The following is a 16,693-nucleotide window of genomic DNA, read 5'->3' on the forward strand; positions in this document are numbered from 1 at the left end:
TGATTAGTCTATGATCAGAGGTGTTTTCTCTCTCTCTCTTGGTTGCACCTTTCTGACTAGTAAGAAAACAGCTGTGAAAACCGACTAATTTCGATTTTTTATTTGAGTTTTACCTTCAGTTTTTGTCAAAACACGGGTTTGATTATTTTGACTATGACTGAGGATCTTTCCTTTCTTCCTGCAACACTGCTGCCACAGAATTACTGTCATAAGTCTTATTCAAGCACATTCATCTTGTAAAAATCCTGTTGGTTCAGCATTTACACCACCAGGAAATCACATGCCTCCTGAAAACATCAAGCTCTAGCATCCACAATTCTTTCAGCCTGCGATACCAAAGTCAAACTGAGGAGCGTCTCCCCAGGGGGCTGAGAGAGGGAGTGACGTGGGGCAAAGCTACAGCATGAGGTCAAAGAGTCAGGTGCTCTAAAGAATGAGAAGTGAGCTACTGCAGCTATGAACACAGTCAGTAGCTGGAGCTGCAGCAGCGGTTGCTCATGGAGGTAATTAAGGTCATTCAAAACCTGCAGCAGCGGTTTTCATCATCCTCAGCATCATAATTCAGTCAAATCTGAACACACAAAAACAACACACAATTTTATATTCAGCATGACTTAAGACATTCAAGAATATCATCTCCAATGTCTCTTGTGAATATCCATAAATTTGCTTAGAAATTATAAAATGGCTCAAACTTGCCAAGGAACCAGCATATTTTGGTGTAACCTAGCCATAGCTGCCTGTGCATAAAGGAGTGCATTACAAACAGGAGCCGCTAATTCAGCATATGTTTAATGGTACCAAAATGCAACTTAAAAAAATGTAAACAAAGGGGTCTCAATATGGTGAATGGTCCACGCAACGAAGCACACTCAAAGCACTTTACATTATTTCCTATTCACACACACACACACACACACACACACACACTGATGGGACAACCACCAAGTGCAACATCTTGCTCAAGGACACTTTGACATGCGGACCAGAGAAGCTGGGATTCAAGCCGTCAACCCTCCGCTTAGGAACCGGCCCGCTCTACCTCCCGAGCCGCAGCCCGCCCAATACTATCAATATTGTCTGAGTGGGGCCCACACTGTCAGACTGAAACCCTCAAACTAGATTCTTCTTTAAACCAAGTTTAAGAAACCTTACCACAGAAATCTGAAACAATAACCAGGTTACTTAAGTGCATGTAAACACACTACATTTGTTTAGCCACATGAGCGTGTACCAGTGTGTTGCTCAAAGAGCTCCAGCCTCCTTTGGATAAATAACGCAAGAAAAAAAAACTGCTCTAAACAACAACAAGCCCAATTTGGCTGAGGAAATCATTATTCAAGCAGATGAGGACCCTAAAATAACACAGTGATCACTGACTGCTGAAGTCTGAACAGATAACCCGTCCTATCATTACTGGACTGTAACACTTTCTTTACATCTCCAATTAATTTCAGATTGTGCTGTGTTTCAACAGACATAATTGAGCTGCAGATGATGTTCCTGGCTCAGTATAATTACATGTTCTGCATTCCACTAGGCCTCACAAAAGTTTAGCCTCCTCACCCAAATGATGCCACAAATTACCAACCCAAAATATGCAAAGCCGCAGTGACCCATTAAACTCAACTTTCCATTCACTTCTTCAAAGCCCATACACCCAATGTTCAACTCCCTCCAATCTGCCATGCCCCCCCCCCCTTTTATTTTTAGGGAGGTTTGAGCACTTAACCGCTTATTAGGCCCAGTGCAATTTGTTTCTTTGGTTAACCTTCTGTGACAGATATGAATGTCAATTTACTGGCCAGTTTAGTGGGTCGGGGAGCATGGACCAATTTGCTGGAGGCACATTTATTAACTGTGTGGGCGTTCCTCACCTGAGGCGTGAAGATTTTGGGGTTGGACAGGAAATGATGCCGGAACACCTTGATGATGAGGTCGAGCTCACGCAGGTACTGCCGCTCCTCTGCAATTTCGAGCCTCACCAGATCGTCGTAAGTGAGCTCTCCAGAGGACGACGGCTCATCTGCGCACTGAGACATCAGTCCTATGTCCTCCTCCTGGTCAAACATGTCCATCAACACCTGAAAAGAAACACCAGAAACAATCAACCAAGCAGAGACGACACTAAACACTCCCTTCTTCTCTATTGATGTCCGACAACTTCATTTGTTACAGTCTACCCAATACCTGCATCTGTTAAACTCAACAGCGTTTCCTTTGCTCACAAATCCTCACCTTGTCTGCACACATGGACACCTTGATGTCCTGCTGGCTGATTTCATAGTGCCGAATGTTGCCAACATAGTTTCCTGCCAGTTTCAGAATGTCTGCAGATATGTATTCAAGAACAGCCACGATGTACAGGGAAACATGGTAGTCCACCTTATAACCCAAAACCTCCTGTTGGAAAAAAACCCAGCATGATAAGAACATATCAGGTATTACACAAGGCTCAGTCAGAAGAGTGGAATTATTCTTGGTGTCTGCCTGAACCTGCATGAAGGCCCAGGTCAGCTCACACCAACTGAATTAGTCTGAATCAAGCTGTCAAAACAGCAGGATTACAAATATTTCCCAGCAACTGATGAACTTATCTTGCACTTGTGTCAGGGTTGACTAAGATTCATAAGAATGTGAATACTGCACAGTATGTGAAGTGAAAGATGCAGCATGAGGAGTGAATTACAACCTACAGTCTTATGCAAAAGTTTAGGCACCCCTTGATAAATAACAGATTTTGGTGATTTTTTATTTGAACAGATGTTAACACAGTTTCTCTTGGAAATGGAAAAAATGCACAATATTTTCTGCAAACAGTGATGCATAGTTACTTCTTATGCCATAAATTGAACAAAAATAAAAAATAAAAACATTATTATGGCATGGTGCAAAAGTTTGGGCACCCTACACAATCAGTACTTAGTAACACCTCCTCTGGCAGATATCACAGCTTGCAAACGCTTTTCATAGCCAGCTAAAAGTCTTTCAATTCTTGTACTTGGGATCTTCTCCCATTCTTCCTTGCAAAAGGCTTCTAGTTCTGTAATATTCTTTGGTCGTCTTGCATGCACAGCTCTTTTAAGATCTACCCACAAATTTTCAATGATGTTTAAATCAGGGGACTGTGATGGCCATTCCAAAACCTTCAGCCTGCGTCTCTTGAGGTATTCCATAGTGGATTTCGAGGTATGTTTAGGATCATTGTCCTGTTGTAGAAGCCATCCTCTTTTCAGCTTCAGCTTTTTTACAGATGGTGTGATGTTTGCTTCCAGAATTTGCTGGTATTTAGTGGAATCCATTCTTCCCTCCACCCGTGCAATGTTTCCTGTGCCACTGGCTGCAACACAACCCCAGAGCATGATAGATCCACCCCCATGCTTAATAGTTGGCAAGGTGTTCTTTTCATGAAATGCTGCTCCTTTTTTTCTCCAAACATGCCTTTGCTGATTGTGTCCAAAGAGTTCTATTTTAACTTCATCAGTCCACAGCACTTGTTTCCAAAACGCATCGGGCTTCTGTAGATGTCCTGTTGCATACTTCAGACGTTGGATTTTATGATGGGGACGCAGATAAGGTTTTCTTCTGCTGACTCTTCCATGAAGGCCTTGTCTGTGCAAGCATCGCTGCACAGTGGAACGGTGCACCACCACTCCTGAGTCTGCTAAATCTTCCTGCAGGTTTTTTGCAGTCAAATGGGGGTTTTGATTTGTCTTTCTGACCAGCATACGAGCAGTTCTGTCCGAGAGTTTTCTTGGTCTTCCAGATCTCATCTTGACCTCCACAGTTCCCCTGATCTGCCATCTCTTATTTACATTTCTTACTGTGGAAACTGCAAGCTGACAACGCTTTGCTATCTTCTTGTAGCCTTCTCCTGCATTGTGGGCGTCAATAACTTTCATTTTCAGGGTCTTACACAGCTGCTTAGAGGAACCCATGGTTGCTGGGTGTCCACAAGTGTGTGCACAAGGTTTGAAGAGTCAAAGTATTTGTACAGCTTTGAAATTGGCATTTACCAATGACAGCTGTTGCTGTGCATCAGATCTAACGAGCTGATTAAGGTCTGATACCTTGTGAGAGACTTTGAGACTCTGGAACTCTTAGGGTGCCCAAACTTTTGCACCATGCCATAATAATGTTTTTATTTTTTATTTTTGTTCAATTTATGGCATAAGAAGTAACTATGCATCACTGTTTGCAGAAAATATTGTGCATTTTTTCCATTTCCAAGAGAAACTGTGTTAACATCTGTTCAAATAAAAAATCACCAAAATCTGTTATTTATCAAGGGGTGCCTAAACTTTTGCATAAGACTGTACATACTTTGGTTTGGACTAAATAAGAGTGATACTTTTCACAAAGTTGTTATTACAAAAAAAAAAAGGCATAATTTTGGAGTTGAACATTTTGCTTGTTTGATGAAGACAGTAGTGGGCTCCTCAGGAGTCTTTACCTTTAGCAGTGGGTGTATCTTGTCCACAGGGAGCAGTAAGGGGTTTCTCCTCTTGCGTTTCTCAATAGCTGACTGGGCGTCGGCAATCGCCCACTTGTCTATAGGGTGGGGAAAGGTTTTCTGGACACGTTCCTGGTAGGAGGGAAAGTTATTTTTCTCTTAACGCTCAACAGATTAATTAGTTATGTGTAATGCTGTGGCAGCACGTTTCCTAACTGGGAAAATTTGGGAGCACAAGCAGAAAAAAATAGATAAGAGGATCAATTAGGGTTCAACGTTCACTCTTTTGAATTTTACTACAGGAGTAGCCAGGGGAGAGCTTACCTCTACGTCCTGCACCGAGCGTGGCTGAGCCACACACAGCATGTTGAGCAGCTGCAGGATCAGCTCCTCGATGTGCTGCAGGGCGTCCTCCTTCGCCATGAGGTTTGGGTGGACCTGCTTCTGTACCTGAGGCAAACATGAAAAACACAACATGCAGGTTGAAAGGGCATCTTAAAAAAACTTAGACGCTGATCGATAGGGTTTTATTTTGATTTTGGCCACTTTCATCTTCTACAGGAAAAGGAAAAACCCCAACGTTGTTGAATGAAACTGTGTGTGAAACATTGTAGAACCTGACGCACCTCACTTAGACTCAGATCTCATTGAATGACGTCAAGACAGCAAGTACAGACAATGACTAATTGAACACAAACTTCTCTTGGGACTAGAGAGTTGTGTTGACGGTTTTTGCGAGTCTCAGTCTATTAACTACAAATCCCGTATAATTTTCATTTAGCTGGTCATTTTTCAGAGTATATCATATTGGACCTTTCTCACCAGAGGCATCAAACTCCTTTGATTTAAGCAACTCGTCACAGTGACTTAAAATGTCCTGTGTAAACAAACACATCACTGCCACGTTCCTATTAAATATAATGTGTAACTGGCTGAATGTCTGTAACCTACTACACAATATACTGTAATACAGTGGTTCTTCAACTTTTTATGAGTGTGACCCCCTTTTAGGATGGGATCATTTTGCAACCCCCATCCAGAACGCAAAGTTTAGGTGCACATAATGTCACAGTTGGCAGATACTTTCATTTCTGCAAGTTTTTGTTCTGCTTGTTCAACAAGTATCTGATTAACTGCTTGCTCTCTCGCTCTCTGCTACTGGTGGATTTTGTCACACATATCGAGCACTGACATCGCAGCAAGCTACAGCCTAATAGTCCACTCTGTGTGGGGCTTTCAGCGCCCCTCTCTCCACGTCACGGACACAGAGCAGTGCTTGCACTCTGTTTTACTTTCATCATTTGTCTTAAAATATCTCCAAACCACTGAAAGCTCTTCACCACCACCTAATGACATGAGGCCAACATAATGTTGCTGTTAAGTGTTATTGGTGAGTAGTATCGGGCAACTTTTATGATTATGAGTAGGAGTGCTACAGGGTGGTACTGGACCGGACAGCCTACCTGATACCAGTGTATCCCTATCATTTTGCTATTTACTGACAATATAACGTTTTACAGAAGAGAGCATTTAAATAACAGATCTCCGTTACTGCTTTCAAGGAAGATCAGAGTCTCAGACACTACAGCGAAAGTAAATTTTAACATTAACTGATCGTTAATCTCATTTTATACCAAATATCTATGATCTAAAAAGGGGGAGGGATGTGCAGCTGTTCCTCTGCAGCTCCAACTGTTTGCTAAACTTTATTGTGTATGATCTGGATCCTTCTTGTAACTATACAGTACTCTGACCACACTGTATTTCCTGTGAAATACGTCACATTACAGAATATAAACATTCTTCTACTGAGCTTCTCGGTGACACTGAGGTGAGAAAACATCATCACTGTTTCCACATTTTAACTTCAGTCTGGCACAGACATGACCTGTGAAAGCGAAGCTTTTTTGGTCATGAGGCTCGGACGTTTCTTGGATGCTAGTTTGTCCCTGAATGCAACACCAAGGCAGAGTTATCACAACTGTCACTGTTAACATAAAGAGCTAAATTAAATAAACACATTTCAAGTCTGGATGTTAATTTCTTAATGCACTAAAATGAATGAGCAAAAGTTAGGAAATCAATCTAAACATAAAACGTGTAATGCTTCATCTGCGCAATATAAAAAATTATATTATATTACTTCTCATTTTTGGGGCACATCCACAAGCATCTTCATGCTAAATCTGGCTGCACACAACATCACCAGAGCAACGTCCCCCTCAAAAAATGCTTTAGGGGGTCTATCAACAAATATCATCTCCGTAAAAATGGAAAAACATCTGTATTTAAAATCACTCTTCAGCTGAATTGTTGGTCCATCCAGGTTTTCTCAGCCGTGGGGCTCCTGAGGGTGGAACCAGCCTGGCAGAAGGTGTGGCTTTAGGTAAAGACAGCAGGAAAGGTGTGGCTTCATCAGGTCTACTAACACCCCCCCACCTGCCCTCCAACCTCCCACAAGTTGTCATTTGGGCTGTGCCCTCTTGCAGGAATGTTGTCAGTTGAGATATTATTATAGCACGCAAAGCAGAGAGGGGAGGAAAAAAAAGTTGTGGGAATGAACCAGTGGATACAAAAGAAAGCCTCACAAAAACCCGGCCGGTTCACATGCTAGTGATGGAATTACCCCGGCATATAGTAAAGTAGGGCATTATGATGACAAAACATTGTCCCTGGATTAAGGTATGTGAGAGTTAAAAGGTCAACACAGACCCGGCGCCATGCATTCTTGTGCTCTGACTTCACAGAGATGCAGCAATGTGCAGGATTTCCCCTCTGTATCAAGTCTGAATTCATTTGTTTGACATAAAAGTCACAAATGAAAGAAAAGAGGAGGAGCAGAAAAGTCACAGTTGGAGGATTATAAAAAGATCCCAGATCTGTTCTGGATTCATAAATGACATTCAGATGCTTTTTAAAATGAGAGAAGCTGGAAAATCTGAAGCCACAACCTGGCCTTAGTGCTTCTGTATGTCATTTCTGTTTTGATGCACACTCACAAGACTTAAAGTTATAAATAAGCCACAAGCTCAAACTCTACTTGGAAAAATATATATGTATATATAAAAGCAGAAGTAGGTTAATAGATAGATGCTCTCGATCGCAAACAGGCACTTGACCAAATTCCCCACAATACCAGGAGCAGTGAGTCACTACAGTGAAACTACGGCTCCATTCACAGAATAGTTGGCCCGTTTCTGTGAGGCCCACATCCAATAACTGTCATCTATTTCCAACAATGTCAGGACACAGAGGAACACAAACACAAAATGAACTGTCAAAGAAAAACATAAGAGAAACTGAATTCCAGCAAATTATGTGCAAGTATAACGCTGCTGTAAAGGTACCAAAAAAAAAAAAACCCCTGCTGGAACATGCTGGTTGTACTGAGACAAGAATGTCCTGTAAAAAAAATAAAAAAATAAAGGTGGTTTTTACCTCCTTGTAGAGCCAAAACAATGGGAGCTAAGGGATCTGCAACTATTTTCATAATCTACTGATCATTTAATTCAAATGAAGACCAAATATTCAGTGATTCTAACTTATCAAGTGTTACTATTGTCTGGTTTTCTTAATGAATGGTCAAATTCAACTTATCATTTTAAGCATTCTTCCAGTAAAAATGCAAAAAAAAAAAAACTTTTGCTTCCAGCTTCTAAAATGTGAATATTTTTCTAAATATAAACAGAAAACTTTGGGGTATTTTTGGACTGTTGGTCAGACACTTCAGACTCTATTCATCAGTGACTATTCAAGTCAAATTTTATTATAGCCCAAAATCTCCCCAAAAAACCCTAAAGCGGAAAAAAAGTGGACGAAACCTCAAGAAGAGCAACAGAGCACACTGTCCCTCTGTCCCTCCTCCAGGACGGACAGTGTGCAATAGATGTTGTGTGTGCACAATAAATCAACATTACACATTTACAGTATGAACAATCAGTGATAAAAATTGTATATTGTAACATACTGTATATGAAGAACCTGATTTAAAGTAAACAATTTAAAGTTTACAAATCAGCTAAACTGGCTCAAATGACACTTTCAGTTGTCTGTCAGTGAATCCGAGCGCTGCCTGGAGAGGACGGCCAAACTGAAAGCAGAGTGGGGCCATGTGCAGGCATGAGTGCAGCGCAGCATACTGTCAGCACCACTGCAACCTGATCCTAATGGGTGATGGATGTAACATGGCCTATTACAGTTGGCGGCGGACGCTGAGGCGAATGAGAGCAAAGTGAAAGCAATAGCGAGGGAACTCCTGAATCTGAAAAGCTCTTAGTTCAAAGCATGAGAGACAAGAGGCAGCGGGTTTCTGTGAGTGTAAAAACAACTCCTCCTTTATTACTCTGAATGTGCACACACTGAAATAACCCCAAGACAGCGGTGGAAGAAGTCCTCAGACTGTTTACTTAAGCAACACCACACTGTAAAAATACTCTAAATCTTGCATTCAAAATGTTAAAAGTACAAAAGTATTAGCATCAAAATATACTAAATAAGTACCAAAGGTAGTCATTATGCAGACTGGCACATTTCACATGAATGTATATTACTGGATCATAATTACTGTGTTTATCACATTTTGTGTTGTAGCTGACAAAGGTAGTGCTAACGTGAACAGATATCTCACAATTGTACTGAAGTACTGTAGAGTAAATGTACTTAGGTACTTTCCACCTCTGCTCCAGGACAACAGAGTCACCAAGGTGGGGACGACATGCGTATATAACAAACAAGGCAGTATAACATTTTGCCAATATGGTGGGGGCACTGATGGATGTCAGGCCAGCTTACTCTGGCGAGCGAGAATTTGCGAGATGTGTATAAACCAATTTGCTTCTGCATAGAAATACTAGAACATATGTTCACCTCATTTTTTGAGCTTTAGGTCTCGTCTAATATGAGAATTCACCGTTGCAACGTAGTAGTTAAGTCAGGAAACAAGGAAAAGTGCCATGGGCTCTTTAATAAAAAATATTCTAGAGGTGGTTCAATAATGAAAATGATCCTTAGTTAATTTCCCACTGCATGTAGTCAAAGCCATTAAAATGAAAATCTCGATCATATGTGAGCTTTCATGCACATCGTCCTGTGCCATGTTAAGGTGTTCAGTTTCATGGGCCAGCTCCATTAAGGAGGGAAAAGCTAGCGCTCAGGAGGTCCCAGTGCTCGCTCTGTCTCACTTTCCCTCATCCCCCCCCCCCCCCCCTGACACAGAGCGAAACCCCCAGGGAGAGCAGATCATAGCGGCAGACTGGGAGATATTGACGTGCGTGGACGAGGAGGAAGCAGACGTGCACCTCACATACAGACTAGAGCAGAGCCAGACTAACAGTTAAGACAAAACTACCAACAGGAACAAAATCAAGCTGCTCAATGTTTTATCCACAGCACCTTGCAACAACCTAAACATTTAGCTAAAACTACAAATTGACCACACATACAAAGCAGAGGAGCTTCGTTATAAGTCACAAAACCTCATACAGGCTTCTCTGCAAAAAAGTGCCATGGTTATTATTAGGGTGATTTTTACTATTTCAAGATGCACAATAAGGAGGTGCTTCAACAGAAGTGGACTGCACCTTCGAGTTGCCAGAAAAAAGCTATTACCGTGCAAAAGCCACAAAACTGCCCGCTTACAATATGCCAAACAGCACCTAAACAAGCCTCAATACTTGTGGAACAAAATGATTTGGGGTGATGAGACTTGAACTTTATGGTCATAACCATTAACACTATGTTTGGAGAGGAGTCAGTAACACATATGAATAAAAAGTTCACCCTCCCTTCTACTGTGAAGCACAGAGGGAGATCTCCGACGTTCTGGGGGAGTGTGAGCTACAATCGCACAGGGAATTTAGTCAAAACTGATGAAACTGATCAAAGATGAATGCAGCATGTTATCAGAAAATATTACAGGACAGTTTGCATTCATCAGCCCGGAAGCTGCACGACAACAATCCGAAACACAAAGCCAAGTTTGACCCTTCAGTGGCTGCAGCAGAAAAAAAAAGTGAATGTTCTGCAGCAGCCATCACAGTCTCCTGACCTCACTATCACTGAGCCACTCTGGGGAGATCTCAATCATGATGTCCATGCAAGAAACCCTAAGAATTTATGGGATCTGAAGGCTTTTGCCAAGAAGAATGGGCAGCTTTACCACCTGAGGAAATACAGGGCCTCATCCACAACTTTTCAATCAGCTCACATGCTGTTTATTCAGAGGGTGCCACATAGGGCTGTGTATTGGCAAGAATCTGGCGATACAGTATGTATCACGATACAGGGGTGACGATTTGATATATTACGATATACTGCAATACTGTAAACGAGGTGATATATTGTGATTTTTAAATCTAATTTTAGAAAAAAATACTGTATACTGTGATACAGTATCATAAAACATAATATTGTGATACTCATGTGTATCAATATTTTCTTACACCCCTAGTGCCATACTCTGGAGCTTTGTGTAGTAAAAAAAAAAAATAAAGCATCATGCACATCTTAGCAGTAACACACAGAATGCTGATGTGTAGAATTTGCCATCTCACAATATTGACGATATGCATGACGACATATCGTAACATGGCGTTTCACGTGTGCCTACAAACGCAACAAGCATAGTAGAATATGCAGCTCGCCCACTGGAAGAATTCATTCTGTTATTTGGAAACAGTTTGGCTGCAGGAGATAAGACATGAATCAAAGATTTGTGATTTGGGAGTTATGTCTGAAGTCTGTACAAGGATGGAAACGCACTGAATTGGAGTTATGTCTGAAGCCTGTACAAGGATGGAAACGCACTGAATTTGTTCCACTGCCTCAAGCAAAAACACCGGCCAGAAGTTGTGTGAGGAGAACACAGCAGAAGTTACGCTGACAACAAGCAAACAAACTCCTTTAGTTTGGAAGGTACTGTCACTGTATTTCTCAGTGACAAAAGAAGTAAACAGTGAAACCAACTGACAGAGGAGGAGGCATTTTGATTGCCCAAAGTCATGATGCTGATCCTAATTGGTACAGTTTATTGTTGATGGTCTGTTTTACATACAAGTTTCTGGATAACTGTTCACCTGCACATCTGTCAAGAATGCATCCCAGTGTGACTTTTAAACAAAAAGACATTGATGAATACTACTATTTTCATATCACCATTCATATTGTTATTGCAAAAAATACTGTTAAATATCCTGATATAGTTTTTAGTCTGTATCGCCCAGCCCTAGTCAGGCGTTGCTGTGTGAGCTGGTGGTAAGAGAACAGAGGCTGGAGGTAATAACAGGCTAGATGGTGTTAATACAGGGTTAACATTTCTAATTTAATTGATTGTTCTTCTGGCTGTGTATATGGGGCTCCATCAGGCTCAGGTTGCAGGTAATGTGGCTTTTGTGTGTGTGTGCGTGTGGTGGTGGTGGTGGGGGGTAAGGCTTGTTATTATACACGAGCTTGTGTCACTTTTTATGATTCATGCCATGACATCATCTGCCATCATTACAACCAGACTGTCTGGGGAACCACAGGGCAGAGATCAGCGCTGAGACAACTGGCATGCATGCACACGCATTAAAAACACACACACAAGAGATGCAAGGTGCAGCCATGCAAGACACACACAGAGACAAAGAGACAAAATCAGAGACAATCCTTTGGACACATACAAACAGGAACAGATGCAGCGCAAACCGCATGCACTATAGTGTAGATGGCAAACACATACAATGAAAAAGCAAAAATCCACAACTGGACACACGCACGCGCACACACACACACTCCTCCCCTGACATTTATCTAGCTCTCCTCACATTCAGATCTTAAAGACAATAGCTAGTGGAGTTACTTTCAACAGCAAGTGGCCTTGCTGTGACCCCAGTCTGACCTGACCTAGTGACCCCTGGCTGTCTCTTAGGGCTGGAAAAAAAAATTGATTTCATGATTAATTGTAATTCTTATCTGAATGATTCAATACTGAGTCTTGAAATCCCGTGATGAAGCTTTGCATTTGCTCCTTTCCTCAGTAAACATGTACAACTGCGCTACGTGCTACGTGTATACAGAGGTTATATGTGGTTCAGGTCAGGCTACATGGTGTCTAAAACTTCTTCTTCATGGAAAATGAATTGTTACAATGTGCACAAAAATGTTATAAAGTGTTAAAGTAACACAGATGATAGCTGGTTACATTAGCCAGGTTGTCTCATGAGTGGGACCACTCACACTTTATGAACAGTCGTGATTCAGGATGGTTAGCTGACTGTGTCTAACTCGTAGCAGACCTAGAGAGCCCGCCGATGAGAGGGACAGACTGCACACTGATCTGAGCTTGAGGATTGCTTCGTTGGAGAGATATCATCTCTGGCTACAAGATGCAAAGCTGTGGAAGTCAAGTGAACAGTGTGTGGATTCTGTTTTTTTTCAGTCTTTTCCTGTCGGGAGCTAAAGCTAGCTAGCATCTGTCCACAGGAATGTTGCAGATGAATTGGTTTCTGCCCTGTCTCTGCTCAAACTGATCATTAGAGTGGACATCTGGACTGAAGCATCTGCGTAATGAGGACTCCCTGTTAGTGGTGCAGGAACTTTACTGTTCCTACTCAACTGTTTTGCACACATACCTAAAGAAAATACAGACGTGCCATATTTTGCTTGTTTTGCATTTGCCCAGGAAAACAAATCTTTGGTCCACAACATTCTAACCAGGAAAGGTGTTCACAATTTAGTCTGTTATTTTTTTTTTCCTCAAAAAAAAGAAGTGCTGCTCACTTGCTGAATGTAGAAAAATGTTTGCTTTCCAAGATTCTGAGAAGGACATTTATATATCATTGGAAATAAATGAATCAAGTCGCAATTAATGCAATCGAGCCTAATTGCAAGATACCTATCAATATCCAGCCCTACTGCCTCCACCTACCCCAAGTCTGACGCCACATGATGCTCACAGACCTGATTCAATATTCTGTAAGGGTGGGAACTTGTGTATTTATCAGCCCTCCACAAACGCTCCTCTGTGGATGGCCTGAGGCCTGTGAACAGGAAGTGCAACCTATCACCAGGAAGACGCCGTCTGGTCAAAACACAGCACTCGTCCCACTCACGAGACAGTGCGGTATACTGCCTGACTACCAATACACAAACGAAAGATATTCAATTTACTATCATATAAGGCAAAGAAAATCAACAGCTCTTCACAAGTGAGAAGCTGGAACTAGGGAATATTTGGCAGTTTAGCCTGACTGACTTAAATGCTTAACTGATGATCAAAATTGTTTGATTGATTCTCAAATCATTTAATTGCTCAAGCTCTGCCAAGTTTTTGGGCCTTGTTTACTGTCAACCTCTGCCCCTGCAGATCACCATACAACCTCTAATCATGATGAAACAACAAACAAACTGCAAGCTGTAGTGATCTTAATGCCATTTAATAGTCATGTTAGGGCAGCAGTGACAATGCTGGTATTTCAGTAACGTAGGAGTCTGTGAAATGTAGTTTCGGTATTAGCTCGCAGCAGAGCCATAGCAGGTCAGTGGGTCAGTCGCCTGCTTAAAGTTTCTTGATCCAGCATGACAGCAGATCAAAGATGAGACAGATTAGGGTCATAAATACAAACAGATCTACAAATAAACTTATTTTAACTTTGCAAAAAAATTTCTGGTTTAGAAGAGACTGTGGTGAATCCAGTATCTGTGGCCTCTTCTCACAAATAATTAGAAAAATGACATCTATGGCTGCTGTAACTTGTGACTCCAGCATTTCTGGATTTACTGAATCCACACTAAAGAAATTTTGCCTAATAGAATAAAAGTAAAAAATTAAACCTCAGCTCTAAGAGGCTGTGGGGGACACTGGAGCAATTTTCTCAAGTAGCAAAATCTCAGTAAACCAGAGTGTTAACTGTCAAGGTGACAGACATGACCAGCGCAGCTGTATCCATTATCTGGATCAGATCTGATACAGTAGAGCAGCCGAGTGGAGGCCGATAATAAATCACAGCGTTTCTGAAGTGAGAACATCTCTGTCTAGCCTGGATAAAAGCAGGATCAATTCCATCTGACTAAAATAAAATGAGATGTCAGCTCTCCGTTTTGGCCTTTAGTAAAGCCACCCTGTCAGAATTAACTGACTGCTCATGTTCAGCGGATAAAACAGGCACCCAACACATAAACAAAGGACACTTGTAACCTGACCAATCACAGCTTTAAATGTTGGACTGTGCGCCTCGTGGATTGAAGCCCTGTGAACTCAGCAACACAATACTGCGCTAACGCAATCTCATAACGGAATAAAACTGTAACCAGCAAAGCTCTGGCCTCTTTTGATGCCAGTGAAACAGCAGACCTGGGGAATGCACAGTTATTATTAACACCAGCATGTCAGCATGTCAGAGAAGAAATGACACTCTTGCATAGCACCGGGCATGAGCGATCAAGAATAGCCAAGGCATGCAGCACAGTCCAGAGACACACACACACACACACACACACACCATGTCACTGAATGTCAACAGCACAGGAGGCCACACACCTGTGTGAACTGCATACGACTGCAGAGAGCTTAATGCTTTAACCATAAAATAAGCCCATTTTCATGTTAATGTTATAACTGTCAGGCTGACAGTGCAATAAAGCCTTATTCTAGTCTATGTGGGCAGAATCAGCATTATTTTTGTATATTCTGCCTTTATTAGAAATGATATTGGAAAGATGACAGGGTTTGAGAGAAAAGCATGCAGCACAAGCCAGAATCAAACAGGGAACACTGCAGTTCACAGTGGGAGTTTTAACCTTGAAGCCTGGAAACTATAAACCTACAGATGCAACTTGAAGCCTCAGAACCGTTACTGTGCACCTCATTATTACAGATGTGCCATTAAGCTTGCATCACTTACAAGTAAAGAGGTCGCAGTACTCAATGTTCAAATTAGAGATGTAACAATATTTTCACATCGAGTGCGAGTACTTAAAGTGGCAGAAAAAAAACCTAAGTGTACCATTTGGAACTAGATGATTTGGTCATAAAATGTGATCCAATTTTCATGCAAGTCACCAGCATAGAAAGACACAATGTGCTGACGCTAATACCACACAACTAATTAGAATTTTCCATGTCTTTACTAAAAACCAGCCATTAAACATTTAAAGTGCTGGTGGAAAAAGTAAGTAAACCCTTGGATTTATTATATTTATAGGTGGAATGGCATAGTGGGGAGGCTGAGGTTTGCACTCTTGAGTGCTGTCTAGTTGATTAATTTATTCTATTTCAATTAATTGGCTGTCAAAAATGTCAAAAAACAAGGAAAGAGTCCAATGCAACTTTTGAAAATCACATTTTCTGTCTGTTAACAGTCCACTCCTCACATTCGAGTAGCTGCAACTGACAAATGTTTTGTATACGTGCTTGATAGATGACTTAAAATTTCCCTGATTATTGGCAATTATTTTTTTATCACTCAGCTCATCATTCAGCCCTGTGTGATGCCAGTAAATAGAAACAGTAGCTGGTTGTTCTAACAGGCAACTGCTGGAGGCGACACCCTGTTCCAGCTCTGAGGAGCATCTACTTTTTAACAGGCTTTCTTTAATCCTGCCACTAAACAGCCTAATCATTCTCAGGGGTGGAGGCATCTGCCACAGCTCCTTCTGACAAGGACCCCCCCCCTTGGTGGACAGCTGTGAAAAACAGCGAGTCACACTTGGTCAAAACCATAACAAACCTCTCCTGCGTCAGCCTCTGACAGGCTTTCCCTCTGGCGGTTGTGTAACAAGTTGAGACAATGAAACTGCTGCACCGGGCCCCGCCACCAGCTCTCAGTTTCACCTGATTCATCACACCATCTCTACTGTGCCACAGACAACCAAGAAAAAAAGGCCTGTTATTTATGAACATGATGTTTCTACTGTACATGGCTCATTGTGTGTTACTAAGACAAACACATTAAACGTTTATGTCAAACAGTATTTGATCAAGTCCTCACCAGACCAGGCTCAGGTCACTGATGCCCAAATAAAAAACAAAAAGCACCATTTATAAACAGGGTAATTTTCACTATGGTCTTTATATAAATCATATAAACTTATCAATTAACAACTAGAATAATTACCAGATGTATCAATAACTACAAAACTCAGCCTTTTATCTAGATATGTCCATGTTAAAGAAATACCATTTCTCAGTGTTTTTATTTTTTCAAGAGATGTGTTATAAGCTTGAAGGGATGCAACAAAACAGAAAACAAAAAATAAACTTGA

At 41.4% G+C, this 16,693-nt stretch overlaps 1 protein-coding gene across 1 annotated transcript in view; it reads right to left on the minus strand.

Annotated features, from left to right (window-relative positions):
• The window catches only part of sos2 (son of sevenless homolog 2 (Drosophila)), a 33,635-nt gene that overhangs the window by 14,541 nt on the left and 2,401 nt on the right, over positions 1-16,693 (minus strand). The window contains 4 exon segments of the mRNA XM_020622915.1: positions 1,878-2,084; positions 2,239-2,403; positions 4,454-4,585; positions 4,778-4,903. Of these exon segments, the coding sequence (XP_020478571.1) occupies positions 1,878-2,084; positions 2,239-2,403; positions 4,454-4,585; positions 4,778-4,903 (630 nt within the window).

The sequence above is a fragment of the Monopterus albus genome, unplaced genomic scaffold (genome assembly GCF_001952655.1).
Source record: "Monopterus albus unplaced genomic scaffold, M_albus_1.0 scaffold290.1, whole genome shotgun sequence".
NCBI lineage: Eukaryota > Metazoa > Chordata > Actinopteri > Synbranchiformes > Synbranchidae > Monopterus > Monopterus albus.